The sequence below is a fragment of the Rousettus aegyptiacus genome, unplaced genomic scaffold (genome assembly GCF_014176215.1).
Source record: "Rousettus aegyptiacus isolate mRouAeg1 unplaced genomic scaffold, mRouAeg1.p scaffold_m13_p_7, whole genome shotgun sequence".
Lineage (NCBI taxonomy): Eukaryota > Metazoa > Chordata > Mammalia > Chiroptera > Pteropodidae > Rousettus > Rousettus aegyptiacus.
In genome coordinates this window covers 38934103-38955665 of record NW_023416310.1, presented here as the reverse complement: position 1 = coordinate 38955665, position 21563 = coordinate 38934103, and the positions used below count along the sequence as shown (strand labels likewise).

General features: G+C 33.5%; 1 protein-coding gene across 3 annotated transcripts in view; it reads left to right on the top strand.

Annotated features, from left to right (window-relative positions):
- USP34 (ubiquitin specific peptidase 34) overlaps positions 1–21563 on the top strand; it is a 208219-nt gene that overhangs the window by 23282 nt on the left and 163374 nt on the right. For all 3 annotated transcript variants that reach the window (XM_016129610.2, XM_016129612.2, XM_016129611.2), the window contains exon 2: positions 16188–16275. In XM_016129610.2, coding sequence (XP_015985096.2) covers positions 16188–16275 — 88 coding nt within the window. The remainder of the gene's footprint in view (positions 1–16187; positions 16276–21563) is intronic.

Below are 21563 nucleotides of genomic sequence, written 5' to 3'. Positions count from 1 at the left end.
TATTACTTAGCTTTTAAATGTTTGGTAGATTTCACTGCTGAAATCATCTGGTCCTGGGCTTCGTTGGAAGATTTTGATTACTTGTTATTGGTCTGTTCTTATTTTCTATTTTTTTCCTGTTTTAGTCTTGGTAGGTCATCTGTTTCTAGAAATTTATCCTTTTAGGTTTTCCAATTTGTTATAATTGTTCTTAGTAGTCACTTAGGATCTGTGGTATCAGTTGTAATACCTGAGTTGTCTCTTCTTTCATTTTTGATTTGATTTGTGTATTCTTTTTTCCTTAGTCTAGCTAGATATTTGTCCATTAAAAGATTTTTTTCAGGAAAGCAGCTCTTAGGTTCATTGGTTTGTTTTCCTTTTGTTTTTCTAGTCTCTGTTTCTCCTCTGATCATTGTTATTTCCTTTCATCTGCTAACTTTGGGCTTAGTTTGTTCTTATTTTAGTTCCTTGAGGTGTAAAGTTAGGTGTTTATTTGAGATTTTTTTTTACTTACTGTATTGTAACATTAACGTAAGTTTCTCTCAGGACTACTTTTACTACATTTCATAAGTTTTGGTATGTTGTGTTTTTATTTTTATTTTTCTCAAGATTTACTTTTTGATTTTCTTTTGATAGCTTGACTCATTGATTGTTCATCAGTGTATTTAATACCCACATATTTGTGAAATTTCTAGCTTTCTTCCTCCTGTTGACTTCTGTTTTATACCATTGTGGTTGGAAAAGATACTTGGACTTGGTATAAATTCAGTCTTCTTACTTTTGTTAAGACTTGTTTTGTGACCTGACATATAGTTTATCCTGGCGAATGTTCTCTGCATTTGAGAAGAGTGTGTGTTCTGATGCTGTTGTATGGAATGTTTGGTGTTTGTTAGGTTCATTTGTTCTGAAGTATAGTTCAAATCGAATGTTTCCTTATTTTCTGTCTGATGTGTCCATTGCTGAAAGTGGGTTATTGAAGTCCCTTACTATTATTGTAATGTTTGTGTTTCTCTTTTGGACTATTAGTGTTTGCTTAGCATATTTAGATATTCTCATGTTAGTTGCATAAATGTTTACTATTGTTGTACCATCTTTATGAATTGATCCCTTTATCATTACATAATGACGTTCTTGGTCTCTTTTAACAGTATTTGGTTTAAAGTCTTTTTTTTCCTGATAGTAATATAACTACCCCTTCTTTCTTTTTGTGTCCATTTGCGTGGAATATATTTTCCTATCCCTTCACTTTGAGTCTATATGTGTCCTTAAAGTTGTAGTGAGTCTCTTGCAGGCAGCATCTGGGATCTTGTTTTTTTAAATCTATGGAGTCACACTATGCCTTTGATTGGAGAATTTATTTCATTTACATTTCAAGTAATTATTGATAGGTAAGGTGTTACTACTGCCTTTTTATTGTTTTCTGGCTATTTTGTACTTCCCCCCCCGTTTTTTCCTTCCTCTCCTGCTGTCTTTCTATGTGAACCGATGATTTCCTTAGTGGTACACTTTGATTCCCTCTTCTATTTTTTGTTTATTTAGTATAGATTTTCGCTTTCTGGTTACCAAGAGGCTTACATAAAACATCTTATAAATAGAAGGTCTATTTTAAGCTGATAATAACTTTGATTGAATAAAAAAACCTCTCCTCTTTTACTCTAATCCTCCCAGTATTTTGTTCTTGATATCCCAGTTTTCATCTTTTTATTTTGTTTATCTATTAAAAAATGTTATAGCTATGGTTACTTTTGATAGTTTTATCCTTTAACATTTATACTGCATTTAAGAGACACATTATTACAGTAAGAGTATTCAGAATTTGACTATATACTTACCTTTACTGGTGTTAATTAGCATCCTTTTATTTCAGTTTGAAAAATCTCTGCCGTCATTTCTTTTAATATCTTTGGTTATGAGCTCTCAGCTTTTGTTTATCTGGGATAGTCTGTCTCCATTATTTCTGAAGGACAGCTTCACCTGAAAAAGTATTCTTGACTGGCATTTTTTTTTTTTTCAGCACTTGAATGTATCATCCTATTTTTCTCTAGGCTTGTAAGATTTCTGCTGAGAAATCTGCTGATAGCCATAAAGGGACTTCTTTGAATGTGAGGAGTTATGTTTTTCTCTTTTATGCTTTTATTATAAAGTGTATTGGAGAAGATCTTTTTGAGTTGAAATTTTTTAGAAGCTGCGAATTTCATAAAGTTTGATGTCTACATCTCGCTCCAAATTTGAGATGTTCTCAGCTATTATCTCTTTAAATAAACTACTGCCTCTTTTCTCTTCTCCTTTTCTCATTCTGGGACTCCAGTAATGCATAGATTATTACTTTTAATTGTATCCTGCAATTTCCATAAACTTTCTTTACTCTTTTTTCTTCTTAATTTCAAATGACTTATCATATACTTCACAGATTCTTCTGCTTGATCCAGTCTGCTGTTGATACTGTCTACATTTTTGCTTTATTTATTGTATTCTTGAGCTCCAGAACGACTGTTCGGATTTTTTTCCCCCTCCCTCCTGTGTCTTTTTTAAATCTCATTTTGTTCATATATTATTTTTCTGACTTCATTGAATTCTCTTTCTGTGTTTTATGTCACTGAGCTTTCTTAAAAGGACTTTTGAATTCTTTATTGGACAAATCGCAGCTCTCCATCTCTTTGGGGTTGACTACTAGAAAATTAGTGTTCCTTTAGCGATTTCATTTCTTTGATTTTTTTCATGTTCCTTGAAGTCTTGAGTTGCTGTTTTTGCATTTGAAGAAGCAGTTACTTTGCTGACTGGCTGAGATGTTCCTTCTGTCAGCGTTGTTAGGGATTGAGGCTTCCTCAGATTTTTTTTCTATGGATATGCCTGCTCCTTGTTTCTTGCTCTCCCTTGAGGGGAATTTTTTTTTTTAATTAAGTTTATTGGGGTTACAGTGGTTAAAACAATTATATAATTTTCAGGTGTACATTATCATTTGACATCTGTATATTTTATCGTGTGTTTACCACCCAAAGTCCATTTTCCTTCAGCTACCATGTATTTGATCCTCTTTACTCACTTCACCCTCTTCCTAAACCCTATATTTGACCCTATTTACCCGGTCCACCACTCCCCTCCTCCCCCAGCCCACTAATAACCACTAGTCTGTAGTCCTGTAGTAACCACTAGTCTGTAGTCCATGTTCATGAGTCTCTTTGTTTGTCCTGTTCATTTGTTGCTTTTAGGTTTATATCCTGCATATAAGTGATATCATGTAATTTTCAACTTTTTTTGTCTGGCTTATTTTGCTTAGTGTGATTATCTTGAGGTCCATCCATTTTGTTGCAAATAGCAGAATTTCATCTCTTCATACAGCTGAGTATAATATTCCATTGTATATATGGACCACAATTTCTTTAGCCAGTCATCTATCATGGGACAGTTTGGTTGCTTCCATGTCCTGACCGCTGTGAATAATACTGCTGTGAACATTGGTGTGCAAATATCTTTTTGGATATGGGTTGTCAAGTCTTTGGGGTAAATACCCAGTAGAGGGATTGCCGGTTCATGTGGTAGAGCAATTCTTAGTATTTTGAGGAACCTCCATGCTGTTTTCCATAGTGGCTGTACCAATTTACAATCCCACCAGCAGTGTATGAGGGTTCCTTTTTCTTCGTATCCTCTCCAGCATTTGTTATTACTTGTCCTGCTGATTATAGCTATTCTAACAGGTGTGAGATGGTATCTCATTCTGATTTTGATTCGCATTTGCCTTAATAGCTAGTGATGTTGAGCATCTTTTCAAATATTTGTTGGCCATTTGTATGTCCTCTAGGGATAAGTGTCTGTTCAGGTCCTCTGCCTATTTTTTGATTGGGTCATTTTGTTGTTGTTATTGAGTCGTATGAGTTCTTTGAATATTTTGGGTATTACACTCTTATCAGAGGTGTTGCTTGCAAAGATATTTTCCCATTGGGATGGTTGTCTCTTTACCTTGTTGATGATTTCTTTTGCTGAGCATAAGCTTTTTAGTTTGATGTAGTCCCATTCATTTATTATTGTAGACCCTTCTCTTTTGAGGTCAAATTCATAAAATCCTCTTTAAGTCCAAGGTCCTTGAGTCTAGTGCCTGTGTTTTCTTCTATGCATTTTATTGTTTTAGGTCTTATATTCCGGGCCTCAATCCATTTTGAGTTAATTTTGGTGTGTGGTAATAGATGACAGTCTAGTTCCATTCTTTTGAGGGGCCTTTCCAGTTTTCCCAGCCCCATTTCTTGAAGAGGCTTTGTCCACTGTGTGTTTTTGGTTCCTTTGTTGAAAATTTTTTGCCCATATGAATATGGGTTTACTTCTGGACTCTGGATTCTGTTCCACTGGTCCATGTGCGTTTTGCTGCCAGTACCATGCTGTTTTGCTTACTGTCGCTTTGTAGTATTGTTTCTAGTAGTGTTCTTGTGGATTTTCTATATAGAGAATCATGTCATCCGCAAATAACGACAGTTTGACTTGTTCATTTCTTATTTATAGTCTTTTTATATCTTTCTCTTGTCTGATTGCACTCGCTAGGACCTCAAATGTTATTTCGAATAACAGTAGCGGTAGTGGACAGCCTTGCCTTGTTCCCGATCTTGGAAGGTTTTTAGTTTTTCATCATTAAGTGCAATGTTGGCTGAGGGTTTCTCATGTATGACCTTTATTAGGTAAAGGTACTTACCTTCTATACCAATTTTGTTAAGTGTTTTGATCATAAATGGTGTATCTTGTTAAAGGTTTTTTATTCATCTGTTGATGTGATCTTATGATTCTTATTTTTTAATTTGTTTATGTGGTGTATGTTGAACCATCCCTGTGCTTCCAGGATGAAGCCCACTTGATCGTGGTATATAATCTTTTTAATATGTTGCTGTATTTGGTTCACTGTTATCTTATTTAGGATTTTTGCTTCTGTGTTCATGAGAGATATTGGTCCGTAGTTTTCTTTTTTTCGTGTTATCTTTACCAGTTTTGGTATCAGAGTAATATTGGCCTCATAAAATGTATTGGGAAGCATTGCTTCCTCTTCTATTTTTTGGAAGAGCTTGAGGAGAATAGGTATTAGGTCTTCTTTGAATGTTTGGCAGAATTCATTGGTGAAGACATTTGGTCCTACACTTTTACTTTTTGGTAAGTTTTTGATGATTGTTTCAATTTCCATACTGCCGATCGGTCTAGTTAGATTTTCCAGATCTTCTTGATTCAGTCTAGGAAGATTGTATTTTTCTAAGTACTGATTAAAATGGTGATATTCTAATCCTATCAATTTTCTTTATTAGTCAGATATCTGTAGGAAGAGGAATTTTCTTTTATTACCTGCTTAGTTACAGCGAATTACTGTTAGTACAGGAAGGCAGGATAAATGTCAGATTTCTCCCTTTTATTTACTTGTTTTCAAACAGTGAGCTTAGTTGTTCAAAATTTTAACATTTGATTGATCAATTTATTTCGAGAGTCATTTTAAAATTATATGATTAAGAATAATGTTTTTGCCTTTATTCACTTAATTTTTTGTGGATTATTTCATACAAGTTTATAAAGAGCATCGTTTTCTGATGCATAAGTTTCATTGTCAGGATCTATTTAACTTATATATTGATAGACTTTTAGATTATTTCCAGTCTTCTGTTATTATGAAGAATATTTTGAATATCAATGCATGTTATTTTGAATGAGAAAAAATGTGTAGGAAGAAGGTGCTTAAAAGAGTAATTACTCAGAGGATTGTATTTTTAATTTTGATAAGAATTATTGTTTTCAGTGTTGTATGTAAGTACCTGTTTTTTCCTTGAGTTTACCCATACTAGGTGTTAATTAAATGTTTTGAAAACCTGGTAAAAGAAAAATAGCATTTCGGTAGTAGGTTGAAACCATGTGTGTATCATTTTTTTCTTTTTTATGGCCTTTTCTTATTTTTTTTTTCTTAATCTTTTTTAACTCAGAGATTTACCTTTTGCAAAGACTGCCTAGTTTGTAGTTTCTTTGAAGTTTTTTTTGTTTTTTTTTGGTCTACAATTAATCATTTTCTATGATCAAACATATTAATTCAGAACAATCTCAGAATGCCAGTCTTTATTTCTTTCTGCCATCTTCCATGTCTAGTACTATATTTCAATTGACCTTAAAAGTTCCCAAACTAATACATATTTTATTTTGTTAACTCGTCATTAGTTTTTTTTGGTTCAGATTTATGTACATGTTTCTTTCTTCCTTTACCAGTTTTTACTTTTCTTCTTGCTCCTGGCTTTCTTTTCCTTTCCCTTCCGCTCCTCCTCGCCTTTTTTCTTTTCAGAGACACCTTGTCTTTTTTTTTCTTTCCATTCATACTCTGTCATTGTAAGCGTATATATTTGTTGAAAATTTTATTTCACCATTCCTCTTGAGGTTTTCCTGTGAATAAAATTCTAGATAGGCTATTATTTTAACATCTGAAGATTTTATTGCTTTAATCCGAAGTCTGCCTCTCAGTTTTGATTATTGCTATTCTAGGTATTAGTCTTTTTTTCCTCTGAAGCTTTTACTAAAGCTTTTTATCACAAATTTCAAAGTTACAAAAGAATAATATAGGTAAGATGTAAAAAGGTAAATTTTATCTGACAATAGTTTATTCAAATTTATAACTGTATAATACCTTTCTTAATTGGCTTTTTTTTTTAAAATTGGGCTTTTGATTTGCATTTTTAATGTGTTCTTAAACCCAGGTCTAGTAGTAGATTATTTAACACTACCTTCAAGGCAGCAGATTTTAAAGTGTTTTAAGATTTTCGATTGTGTGTAGAATTTTCTGACTGCATCTTGTATTATTTACTGAGTCAAGCCTTGGCTATATTGGCTTCTTTAACAGCTTTATTTTACCTCTTCATTTCCTTCTTTAGCCATTATCCAGAATATAATAGCTTTCTCTTTTAATTCTCCGAACCTTTGCACATGATGATCTTTCTGACTATGACTTCATCCCCTTCAGGCATCTGTGTCATTGCCCTTCCATTCTGTTTTTTTCCCCACTGTTCTTGCTTTCCTTTTTCCTAACTTTTTCCAGTTTAGTTGCTACTACTTTTAGGAAACTTTCTTGAACCCTTTCCAAAGATTTGTTTTCATGTCCAGTTTTTTAGATTTAAAAAAAAAAAAAATTTGGAAAGAATTGATGATGAGTTGTATAAAAAAAAAGTTCTCTTGAATTAGGTGTGGTTATGCCAGAAAGATTGGGAAATTTTAAGAAATCTAGAAAGTGTTTTGTATTTATATTGCTCTGAAAATTGAGTAAGTGTTCAAACCAGTATAATAGAAAGCTGGAATGGAAATGATAGGAGACAGGGTACTTCTTTTGTTTCTTTTTCAGTATCAAATAAAACATAGGATGCTAGTCAGTGGATCAAAACTGTAGGAAAAGGCCTTATATGAAAAGATTGGTGAATGTGCACTAGTGGTTTTGAAATCATGTTAGTTGAGCAGGTTTTGTATACCCAAGGAACAACTCACACCAGAAGTGCTGGCCAGTACCTGGAGCTGTTTGTACTTATTTCTGCTATTTCAGACACCTGTGTTAGCTTCAGTGCCTAACCTTGATATTGGCTAGTGTTCTTTTAGGGCACAGCTTCTCTAGTTCATGTTTTTTTTGAGACTTTGCTGAAAGTGCTTTTCTTATGGGCTTCTAAGAGTTGAGGGAAGGAATTCTCTGGACCTGAAATATATGAGGTTGTGTTCACCTTTGGCCTGATCAGTGGTAATGGATTTTTCTTCTGATGAGTTGTGATATTGTATATGAGAATACTTTCTCACTGCTTGGAGTAAGATCTGGGTTATAGCTACCGTAGCAGAGTTTCTTACGAGACCTCTGGGTTATACCTCCCATCTTCTCAATGTTTCTTCTTGAGGTATGTACATATTTTCATTTCTGATCTGGAAGTTTTTATGAGCATTTTCTTTTTTTAACCTTCATAGTGAACCGTTGTCACCCCATTCCCACCTCTCTACCCCATTCATTGTCAGGTGGGTACATTTCTTTTAGTTAATGAATTTTGTTTTCTTCCTTTTGGATCATGGGATCTCTGGCACTCTTGGGTAATGCCCAGCATTCATGTTTCCAGTAGTACTTTGATCTCTCCCATTGAATTATTTTTCTGTATTTATACATATGTGACAGTTCCCCCACCTGGCTTGCCCTCTTCCCTGTCCGGGTGATTGACTCTTTAGGATCGGAAAACAGTTCATTCTAAATAAGGAAAGGTTGAAGATTTTCAGGTGAAGTTGCCTGCTCTGCCTCCCTTCTTTCTTCCCTTGATTTATTATACTGTGGACTTTAATGGACCTCTGATGATTTGTAAAGATCAGTGGCTTATTTTAAACTGTAGTACTGGCTTTTCTATCTTTTTTTATTAAAAATTAAAAAAAATTATTTTGCAGTTACAGTTGACATTCAGTATTGTATTAGTTTTAGGTGTACAGCATAGTGGTGAGACATTTATGAAGTGAGCTCTTAATTAGTACCCACCACACATAATTATTACAATATTATTGACTATACTCTCTATTCTGTACTTCATATCCCAGTAACTTCTGTAACTACCAATTCGTACTTCCTAATTCCTTCACCTTTTTTATGCATTCCCCCAACTCTATTTTCATCTGACAATCACCAGCTTGTTTTCTGTATCTATGAATCTGTTTCCATTTTGATTGTTCGTTTATTTTGTCGTTTGGATTCCATATGTATGTGAAATCATATAGCATTTGTTTTTCTCTGATTTATGTCACTTAACATAATTTCCTCTAGGTTCGTCCACGTCATTGCAAATGGTAAGGTTTCATTTATTTAAATGGCTGAGTAATATTCCATTGTATATATGTACTACATTTTCTTTATCCAGTGTATTGATGAGCACTTAGGTTGCTTTATTAAAATTTTTTTAAATTGTAAAAAATGGAACAATTTACAATCTTAACCATTTTAAGTGTATAGTTCATTAGTATTAAGAATATTCATTTTGTTGTGCAACAAATCTCCAGAACTTTTTCAACTCAAAAACCAAAAATTTCTACCCATTAAACAACTCCCCATTTTTTTGTGCCCCCTTCCTTTGCCTGACCCTGACAACCACCCTTCTACTTTCTATTTCTGTGAATTTCACTACTTAAGATATTTTATTTAAATAGAATTAATTTAGTATTTGTTTTTTTGTGACTGCCTTGTTTACTTAGCATAACGTCCTCAAGGTTCATCCGTGTTGTATCAAGTGATAGGATTCCTTTTAAAGGCTGATTAATATTTCTTTGTACGTATATACCACATTTTATTTGTTGACAGACATTTGGGTTGCTTCTGCCTGTAGCCTATTGAGAATAAAGCTATTATGAACATAGGTGTACTAATATCTGTTTGAGTTCCTACTTTCAATTCTTTTTAATATAAGTGTCTAAAAGTGGGATTGCTGAATCATATAGTAATTCTGTTTTTAGGTTTTTGGGAAACTGCTATACTGTTTTCTATAGTAGTTGTACCATTTTACGTTCCCACCAACAGTGCACAAGGGTTCCATTTTTACCTGCACTTATTATATATATATATTTTTAAAGAATAACCATTGAATGGGTTTGAAGTAGTATTTCACTGTAGTTTTGATTTATGTACTTAGTTTGGAAATCACACAGTCTAAATCCTTCAACTTTGTTCTTTTTCAAAGTTGTTTTGGTTATTTGGGATCCCTTGAAATTCCATGGTGAGTTTAAGGGTATAATTTTCTATTTTTGCAAAAAACCCTGTTGGGATTTTGATAGGGATTGTATTGACTCCGTAGATCACTTTGGGCAGTATTGACGTTTAACATTGTTAAGTTTTCAATTCATGGCTATGAGATTTCTTTATTTGCGTCTTAATTTCTTTCAGTTTTGTGTAGTTTTCATTGTATGAGTCTTTTGCCACCTTAATTTATTTTATTCTTTTTGATGCTAGTGTAAATAGAATTGTATTCTTAATTTCCTTTTCAAATTGTTCATTGGTAGTATATAGAAATGCAATGGATTTTCTTTTCATCGTTAATAAAAGCATTTATTTTGCGTTTTATACAGAGCAACCTGAAGTCTGCATCATGAGAAGTTACCTTGGGATTTATAGACAGTGTGTCCATCTCAACAGTGTGGTTCTGGGGATTAGGGATCCATACAAATGCAGGCAGGAGTTGTGAGAGAGAAAGGGGACACAACAGGAGTGTATTTAATCTTTTCTTAAAGGAAAGTCAGTAGAGCATTCTGAGTCACTGAAAACCTGTGCAGTTGGGGCTTCTAAAACAAACACTGTACTTGAGCTCTTAGGGAAGGGGTAGGATAAGGACCTTGATAAATAGAGATATTTTCTTGTGACAGGGGATGAGGAGAGGGATGCAGTATGTTTTTGTGTGTTGACTTGTGTCCTGCTACCTTACTGAATTCATTTATTCTAATAGTTTTTTTGTGAACTCTTCAGAATTTTCTGTAGATCAGATTGTGTCCTCTGCGAACAGACAGAGTTTAGTTCTTTCTTTCCAATTTCTTCTTGCCTAATTGCTCTAGCTAGAACTTCCAGTATTGTATTGAATAAAAGTTGTGAAATTGGCCTTTTCTTGGTCCTGATCTTAGGAGGAGCTTTCAGTATTTCACTATTGAGTATGATGTGTGATGTCTGTCTGGAGAGCTCTGTTGTCTATCCCTGATAAGATATCCTTCCCTTCCCATTCTGGTTATGAGGTAGTTATAATGGATTAAGTTTGAATAGTTGGGCTGTCATTTGGACCCCAGGGAGGATAGGTGAGCACGCGTACGTTTTTCCCTCAAACATATGCCATTTATGTCTTATGTCTTACGTTAGAGAAGGATATGATCATTGCAGCTGTTCCTTGTTTTTAGGCTGGGAAAGGAAAACCGGTATTATGTACTATGGTTTTTTCTTGCTGAAATTATAGAGACTAAGAGCTTGTTTTTAGTAATTGCCTTATCTAACCCCACTATATTATTTTGTCATGGTTGCTAGGTTTTGTTGTCAGGATCTTCTTCCTAATGGGCAGAAGTATCTTTGGCATCCAGGGCCTCAGGTGCTATTACCTTGTTACCAATTTATTTGGTATATACTTTTGCCCTGTGACTTTTCATTCTCTCCCTGGCTGGGAGAATTTTTTTAATTCCTCCCTGTTGGTCTAGTCAGTACTACCAGAGAGGACTATCTTCCAACCTCCTACTTGGGCTTCCAGCATTTCTAGAGCAGAGTAGGGGAAGAGTGCCATTAGTCTCAATGTTAAGTGTATATAGTCTGATGTAGAACAAGGTGTGTTTTATTAAAAAAAAAAAAAAATAATAAGCTCATACACAATTGGTAAATAGAGGAAAGATATTAAGATAATGGAATGTCTTATTGGTTTATATGGGATTTTCCCCCATCACATGAATGTTTTAGTGATCCACGCAAGCTTTCTTGTGATTAAAGAGAAGACACTACTAGTATATGAAGAAACAGTAACAAAACTGCCAATCCACAGAAATGCCTTTTGTTGTGTATATAGTGACTGGTAGGCAATAGTGAATTGCCTTCAAGGACCCCTACGTTTTCTACATTGTAAAGCTATGTGGAGAAGGTCAAGTTGGTGCAAAAGTCATTACAATGTTGGATTCATGAGAATGATTATATTTGATCTTCAATTTTTTGAGAAATAATTTTTATTAGAATTGAATACCCTCAGGCACTGTTTTATTGAGCTGAAGCATGGACCTTCCCGTTTAATGCTGAAGTTTGACACTAGTTAAGTACAAATGCCAGTAGAGACTTAATTAACTATGCTAGTGTTTTTAAATTTTATTTTAAATCAGACCAGATACTTTTTAGCTGTATCAGTCAATTTTTATTTATTTTTTAAAGCCTTTTCCCGTTTAGAGAAAAAAAGTGCAGCTTGCTACCAGAGTTAATTTAACATTATGCATAGGAATGCGGTGTTTTCTATTCTAGGCTTTGACATATTCAGTGATCGAGAATTGCTATATTTTGTAAATGGAAATACCACTACTAAAACAGAATGCTATAAATAGAATGATGTCATTTGTTTTCAAAGACTATCGATATTCTAGAGTGATGCAAAAATAATAATAAAAGCAAGCTGTTTTGTGGCAAACTTTGAGGGTAAGGTTAGGACTGTAATTCGTGAGTTATCTTGGGGTAAATGCTGCAGCCACAAGCACTGCCAGCGTGTGTGTTCAGGGCAAATGAGAAATGGATTAAGAAGACAATATATAAAATGTTAACATCAATTAAATTTGGCAGGTACACGTGTATCTTTTAGGGTTTTTTTCTATAGGTCTGACCTATTTCATAATTGATTTTTTCCAGTTAAACAGGCCAGTTTTAACCTAGCATTTATCAAACTAGTTACTAATTTTGTCAGTGCTCTGGTTATAAAATTTCATAGGTTTTGAGTAGTCTGCTTCCAACCTTTTTTATTGTCAGCCTCATTATTTAGTGCAAGATTTTGTATCCCATGAGGATTCTTACGAATGCTTCTATGACATAGTAGGAAATGCCTGTATAGAGACATTTACGTACTTTCAGCAGCCTGATTTTCTGAAAACTGAATCTCTAATTCTTTATCTCCAGGGAGGAAACTCTTTTGGAGATTGTGTGTGTGTGCGCGTGTGCACGTGTGCTCACATGCATGTGCCAGGGAAGGGGAAATAGAGCAGGTGTCCGCTTTTTAATAAGATTTTAATTTTTAACTCCACCTGTATTCTTGTTTTCAGAGGTACTCAGTGTTTCCAATTCCTGAGCCTTTCTGAGGTTTCATGGGACAAAATTAGCCTACTTTTTTCCCCCAGTATCAACCTATATTTTTAGCTTGCTGTGGTTTAAATCAGGTGTTATTTTCTGTCACAGTTTGTTTCTGTCTCTGTTTTATTTTCTCGTTTTAGTAAAATTTTGGGAGAGAGTGAAGATAAAATGGTAGGTTGAATCTGACCTGTTTAACTAGAAAAATAAATTATGAAGTAGGTGACATCTATAGAAAAAGCCCTGAAGATAAGATATACATGTATATACTAAATTTAATTGGTTAACATTTTATATTGGTTTCTTAAAAAAAGAAATAAAAATTGACTGATATAGTTAAAAAGTATTTCCTCCTATTTCTTTGTTCTTTTCCCCAGATGTAACCATTCTGTTGATGTGGATGTGTATTATTTGTAATATAAGTTTGAGCTTGTGTAATGATGTATTTGTAATGTAATTATAACAGCACATTTTTTGTGTGTTAAGTTAGCAAATGATATACTACTGTCTGTCCTTTTATAACTTTTTCACTAATCATTTTGGATTTGAATATTAAACATTTTGATATATAGAGATTTAGTTCATTAACTTCATTACCTATTTACGTTCTAATCAACAATATTTACATTCTGTTAGATAGTATTTTTTATTTTACTCATTTCAGTTTGGGTTCTTCCTCTGTCACTCTACTAAATGTACTCTTTTCTTATTTTTTTAAAAAAGTTCCTTTCCTACTATTAAAATTTTGACTTAAAATGGATTTTTGCAAGCTACTCAGGAATAAGATACAAATGGTTGATAGTTAAACATTTTTTTAATGCCGGTTTGAAATGATATGGTTCAAATGTTCATAAGAACTAACTTCTGGATAATGGACCCTATTCCTTTTTTGTTTTGTTTTAATTTTTATTAAATAATATATGTGCCTTGTTTAAAAGGTCAAATAGTTTTGTAAGGCTTAGAACAGAAAACAGCAGTCTTTTGCTGTAGCCTCACTTTTTCTTTCCTAGAGGTAATCACTTTCTGTTGTATCTGATTTCCGCCCCCTGCCACTGCAGCTTTTACCTTCCTTTGTCTAAATCAGAAGTCCTCAACCTTTTTGACACCAGGGACTAGTGCTTTTATGAGAATCTAATGCCCGATGATCTGAGGTTGAGCTGAGGTGGTGATGGTAGTGTTGGGTAGTGGCTGCAAATACAGATGAAGCTTTACTCCCTCGTCCTCTGCTCACCTGTGCGGCCTGGTTCCTAACAGGCCATGGACTGATTACCGGTCAGTGGACTGGTAATGGTCTGTCGCCCGGGGGTTGGGGACCCTGGTCTAAATGATCATATTGTTATTTCTTGATACATAATTTCAGCTTTTGACTTTTTCCTGTTGGAAAGTCTGTTGGTCTCTTGACTTACTCTTATGAAAGGAAGATAAGCTTTTTTACCCTTGCCATGCCTTTCCGAACTAGTGATGTATATTTGTATTATTAGGACTACGTAAATACTGTTCACTGCTGAGCCAGGTAGTATACTGTAGTTATATTTCTTGACTTATATAATTCCTTTCATTCCTATATTTAGTAGTTGCCAAATTTGTATGCAAGTTTTGTCAAGTTTCTGTCTGCATTTATTACAATTCCTCTAAAAGAGTAAAACTTTCATTTTAATCAAATATAAACTATATGGTTAGTCCCCCTACCTCAGAACCATCTTGTCTAGAGCCCTTTAATCTCTTGGTCCTATCTGAACTAAGGTTCTTGGGGTCTGTGCACAGTGATCATCCTTTGATCTTTCTTCACCATCATCCTGTGGATTCTCTTTAAACATGAACTTTTTTACCTGGAACGCTTTAATCTCTTTCTCTTTTTTAATGTCTGAATTCTTAACATACCAGTCTTTGCTTAAAAATCACCTCTTCAGAGAATTTCTTTTTTGACTCCCCATTCTAAGGTGGGTTATGCTTATTATTTGGTACACAATACCTTACTTGGTTTCTTCTTGGTGTTTATCACAATATGTATGAATATTTTTATTTACCTTTTTTTGTCCTTTTCATAACTAAAGTTTCATGAGGTGCGGGGATTGTTGCTGTTTTATTCACCATTGTCTGTCTACTACTTAGTATATATAGAGTGCTCAACAAGTATTAAATGAGTGTATATATGATGACTTCTAGGCACAGTGAAGATTTAAATGCTATAGGCAATATTATCTTGTTGGACTTTAAAGATACAATATTGGAGCTGTCTCATTGTGAAAGAGACTATGGCTTGCAGAGCCTAAAATATTCCCTTTCTGGCCCTTTATAGGAAATTTTGCTGATCCCTAATTTTGTACAATAAAATATTTTACATTAAAAGACTTTTTTGGATTTTTAGCCAACTGTATTTCTTTAAACAGTTTATTCCCTACATTTAACTTTAGATTCCTTTCATAGTAGTACATAGCATATGTGAAATGCCAGTATGTCAGTCAGGGTCCAGTTAGGGAATTGAAGAGGGAATTGAATATAGAGAACTAATTACACCGATGTTAAAAGTCTTAAAGAGCAAAGAGGGAACCTGGAGGACACTCAGAGAGGTGATGGTGATGATGGTGATAATGATAATGATGATGATAATGATGATAGCAGTAAGAAACATCCATTCTCCTCTGAGTTAGGAGAAACAAAGAGAGTTAGAATGTAATTACTCAGAGGTGGGACCTGTGAAGGAATGTGGAACTTCAGGGAAGGATGCTGCCTGGCCACTGCTGATACCTCTAAGAGAGGGGTACCTTGAGAGGTTTTTATAAACTGGAGCCTCTAATGAGTACTGCTGATGAGTTATGCTTTCAGATACAGCAAACTAACAAGTCTTTTTTTCCCCTGCTTTCCAGTTATCTTCTAGTGCCGTGTAGGTACTGGAGGAAAATCTTAACAGGAAACCAGCTGAAAATGAAAAATATAGTTTGCAGAATCCCAGTCTCTGCAAACATAGCATAGAAGAGAAGGGTGGATTTGAAGTTGAGAGACAATATTAGGATAACTGCAAAAGTGTCTTTTTTTTTCCTGCTAAGAATTAAAACTGTTAAAAATCTCTTCTTCATGGACAACAGACTCGTGGTTACCAGAGGGTAGGGAGGGAGTGGGTATGTAGATGGGATAAAAGAAGTCAAATATATGGTGACAGAAATCTAACTATGGGCAGTGAACACACAATGCAATATATATATGCATTGTTCACCTAAATCTGGATTTCGTTAACCAGTGTCACCATAAAAAAAAAATATCTCTTCTTAAGTTGAAATTAGCCGAGATTTATTTTCTTTCATGAAAGCAAAAATAATCATTTGAAATATTTGAATTTGTAAATCTAGGCTTTTTTTTGGTGTGACGTATTGGCTTTAATATTGGTTTAGCATTATTCATAAGTTAAAAAATTATTTTTTCTACTTTATTTCAGTATCAGATATAGAAAGTGGTGATGGACTGCAGCTCAGAAAGGAACATACTCTCAGAATATTTGCTTATATCAATTCCTGGACACAGAGGTATGCATCTTTAAGTATTTTGAAGACTAACTGTGAGTTGTATTTTAAATTTACTTTGTCATCAAATTTTCCTTTTAGTATGTTGGGTTGTATACCTTTAGTTATTAAATAACAGTTTATCAGTATTCATTAAATCTCCTTCCCTTCTTTGATTTTGTTTTTAAAACATGAGAATAAAAATGGATTTTTTTAAACCTTTATTTCGTTATCAAGAAATATGGGAATGATCAAAATTCTAAAAATAGTTATTTTGTGAGATTAAAGAATTGTTATGACATAGAGACCTGTAACAAACTTAATCCTTTAAAAAAATCACTAGTGTGGTAGAGGACACTTTGACTCTTCTGGAAGTTTTTATTTATTCCTTTTCCAGAACAATTATGTATATTCAACCCATTTAAAAATAATACATATATTGAGAATATAGAGAATAAATTTTATACTTTAGGGAACACAGTCATTAATATAACCAAAGTTTGTAACAAGGATTTGCAAATTCCTGTTCCTCAATGTGATTTTAGCTGGTCATGGCTAAAAATTCTTCTCTTGTGTGCCTATCCTGTTTAAGATTCTTAGTCCTTCTAAAATTTTTATGGATAAAGAATGTTTGAAGTATTGTTTGCAATGATTGATGAACACGTTAAATGCAGTGATAACATAAATGAATGTCCTGAGGCACACCATCTAGCCAATGATAGTTTATTAGAATGGTTTAATTTCAGAAAGCATTTGCTCTCCAATAATATCCCTTTTCCGTATATATTTTTCTTCTGTCAATAAAATTGCTACATAAATTCATTCCAAAAAACGTATATTATTTAAAACGTATGTGCCATCTTTATTGGCATCTCTTTTCAACCTTGACCACCTGAATTTCTTTTTACTAAGTTTAGAATTGGTTGCTGTTCTTTCATTATGGGTAAAATAGATGATTTGGATATTTTACAATACTAATACATTAATGATTTAAAATTAACATTAATAGCCTAAAGGATTTGTGAGAAATGTTACATTTGAGTCATTTTGAATTTATTTATTGTAACTACAGCTAGATGGCAACATGTTATACTAGGATAAAATCATACTTTTATTTTCAGGATATATGGCTGTGCCACTAACTAAAATGAACTTCACAGAAATGTCATCTTACTAACATCTCATAGAGAAATATCATTTTACTAACACTAATTATTGGTGGAGCTGAGTGAGAATTACATTTTCACATTTTCACATTTGTAGTCCACTTTTATCTTAGATATTCACCGTTGTGTCAGGAATTTTTAACCTGAGGTCTGTGGATGGGAATGAAATTATAACAGAAATTTTGATATGTACAGTTTTAGACAGTAATTTCTAGGTTTAATCAGAATATCAAAGTATGTTTGCCCCCAAACCATAGAGATGTTCTGCCTTTATTTCATTCTGCCCCAAGTATAGTGGTAAAGAGTATGACCTTGGAGCCACATAGAGGTGGATTCTAGTTTCGCTTTATCAACATGTGTATTGGATGATTACGACAAAATAGATAACTTCTGTAAGCTCTTAACACCTCATTTGTGAAATGAGAATAATAAGCCACATTCTCTGAGGACATGAACAAATAAAGTGCTTATTAGCACAGTATCTGACAAAAGAACACGCATTTTAATTAAGATTCTTAAAATTTATTTTAAAAAATGAAATAAGTATGGAAGGATGCATAAGCTAATATGTGAAAAGCTGAACTAGAAACTGTATGTACCATTTATAATTGTCTTCACATGTTGAATGTGAATAGTTTGTAGCTAGTAGTAAAATGTACCAAAAGTATAACATTATACTCTTAATTGTTCATGCTGGTAGAAGAGAGAAATGACAGTATAATATCCAATTGGATCACAGTGCTTTGTAATAAAAATTTTTCCCTATTCCCCTGCCCTCACCACAACCTCCACAATTTCTTTCTTGGGCATCAGAAAATATCGTTTCCTAGATTAAGATTATAGGTAAATGGCTGCTAACAAAACACAGTTGATTTACAAAAGAGATTCTTTACTTGGGAGCTAATGACCATGGAAGTCCATAAATGTTCCTTGGTGCAATAATGAACCCCTGATATTTCATACAAAATGTTCTTTAGGTTTTCTTAGAGAAAAGTGGTATTAGCTTTCATATGATTATCAGTGGTCAAGAATCATTTTTCTAATGTATTGACTAGAATATAGGTAAAAGGATGTTCACTTAAAAACAGTATGTTGATAAGAATTTAATATATATAAGCATTAGAAACATTTTAATATTTTACATTATTTCCTCCTATTTAAATACTACACTTGTAACAATCTTTAAGAAAATACAAAGACTCAAAGTAAAAAAAAATAGTGCAGGCCACTACTTGGAGTAACAATAGCTGTAACTCTTTTTGTCTAACCTCAGTATAAGATTGTGAGCAGTTCAGTTTAAAATTTTACAAAATATGACTTTACTATATGTTTATTGGATAATCTGATTTTTCAGGTACAGACTACTGTAATCAATCTTTTCACATCATCAAATATAATAATTTTAAAATGCTGTATAGCAGTCATGTAGCTGACACTTCTTTGTCTTGTCTCAGAGTAGGGAAGTTATTTGTGTGTTGGTTTAACAGATTATTGTTATTTCATCTTATTAATATTGTAATTGGGAATGAATAGGAAGAACACTAATTCAGAAAATGGAGAGCAGATTAGGAGAATAAATTGAAGAATATACATTAGGAAAAGAGCATATAAAGGTTTGAAAGGAATATCATGTTTGACAAAAGCATTGATACCATAAGGCATAATCCTTCATGTTGGACATGTTGCTAGTTTGTTGTGGTCGTCATCGTTGTTGTTCAGCGCTTATTACAAAACAGGCTTAGGTTTATATCTTGTAAATTCCATATTCCTTAGCAGGCATTCAAGGCTTTTGTTGTCTCCTGCTTATCTACTTTTTAAATTTAAGATTTTTCCTCTAAAAGAATTCTGGCTAGGGTGAGGTTCTGTCAGATTTTTGTATTTTTAGGCTAAAATTATACCTTTCATACCTGTCATTTGCACTTAATAGATGCTTGAGGCTATTGCTTTTATTTTTCATTGTTTTAATAAACTTTAAAAAGTTTTAAAAGCTATTGCTTTTAAATAGGTTAATGTTGTCCACTCTTTCAGGCTCTGCCTTTTATTTTGGCATTAAGAAATTTGACCAGTAGGAAATTGATAATGACCACTATTTAAAGTACTGCTTTTTAGAAATTAGTTCATAAATAAAAAAATCTTTTGGTGAGGTTGGGTAATGTAGATTAATAGTTCTTTCATGTGTTCAGCTGTACCAGGCCAGGGAAAATGTTAGACCCATTGGAATATTTTAGATTGAATCACAGTCTAGGTTAGAAATAACTTCAACTTGTAGATCCCTCAGCGATGTTTAGTTAATATTTATTAAAATTTTATAAATTTTAGCTACATATTTTATAGTAGGCATTTAGAAATTTTTATTGCATGTTCTTAAATGTAAGCGTACTCCACCTAGGTGGGCAGAATGTAACTCTTAGGTAATAATCTCAGGCTGCTAATAATAGGAGTAGGATTGAGAAAATAGGATAAGCTTATACAGTGGAAAGGTATGAATGCTATTGGTATATAAATACAAGTAACAGGCACAGAGTTTAAATTGGTAGCAAAAGGCCCGTAATAAAAAAGTCTGTTATCCCCTATGTCCTTGGGCCCGTTTCTGTTTTTAGCTCTTTTATATGTTGGTTTTGATATTAAACTGTATATTCTGTTAATATTGCTGTTGCTTCATCTATCAATTTTAGGTATAATCTATGAACTTCCTTTTCTAATACATGGAGATTTCACTCTTTTACCCTTCCCCATCTTAGTAAAGTTATATCAGTTGGGATAGTTCTAGAATAAAAAACTTTGCTCCGTGATGAGCAAAAACGGTTCTGTGATTCATGTAAAATCTCTTTCATTTGCCACTGAGAAAACAGGCCTACTGTAGCATTTATCTGTGTCTCTGTAACAGATTACTTTACAAGTAATGTCTTAAGACAACAATAAACATTTATTATTCAAAGAGTTTCTCTGGAAAGGAATTTGGGAATGGATTAGCTGGTCGGTTCTGGCTTGGATTTCTCATAAGGTTACACTCAAGATGTTCGCCAGGTTAGTCATCTTAACCTTTGTGTGGTGCTGGAAACTATTCCATGTTGGCTCACTTAACATGGTTGGCAAGTTGGTGCTTGCCGTTAGTGGGATGCCTCAGTTTTTTGTCATGTGCTCCTCGAGTGTCTTAAATGATTGCTGGCTTCCCTCAGAGTGAGTGATCAAAAGAAAGCAAGGCAGAAGTGGCAGTGTCTTTTATGACCTCATCTCAGATGTCACACACTGTCACTTCTGCCACATTCCGTTTATGATAAGCCAGTCATTAAGTCCAGTCCACATTCAAAAGGAGGAAAATTGGGCTTCATCTTTTAAAGGGAAGAGTATTAGAGAATTTGTGGCCATACTTCAAATTTGCCACCCCTGGGGGAACGCCATTATTGCTACATGGTCTTACAGGGAGTTGGTGATCTAGTTGGACTATAATGTAGATGTTTTGATTTGTTTTGATGATATAACTAGGTGTAAATTGTAAGTAATAATTGCATAACTTTCATCCATTATTGGTTGCAATTATTATAACCAGATTCTTGCATATCATTTATTTATTGATTCACTAGCCTTTTTTGATTATACTACTAACTGAACATATCTAAGAAAACTAGATTTGTGTGTAATATTTCTCATATTGTTTTCATTTTTATTTTATACTAGAGAGGTGGTGTGGGTGTGGGTGTGTGTGGGTGTAGTGTTCCTAAACACTTTTGATCTGCAAAAAGGATAGAATGCCCTGCCCAAGTAGATGTCAAGCAAATTATTTTAAAATACAGGTTTTTTTTTTTTAATTGACAGCAAAACCCATTATGTAAAACAATCAGCTTTACTAATAAGATATTTTATTATGGCCAGTTTCATTTACCAGGCATTTCATTTACCAAATATTGAGTACTCAGTACTAAGAGAAGCAAAGATATATGCCACAATTCTTAAATAGTTCTTTGTGTAGGACAGATAAGTACATACATAAAATTGAGATAATAGCTGTCATCTAATATGGTGTGACTCTTTACTAACTAAAGTACCAGTTTATGGTGTGATTCTTTCTTTAATAGGTGGTTATGGTGCTACACCATCAAGAAGAAGGAAATAAAAACTGGGGAAAAAGTATTCTAGTATTTGTTT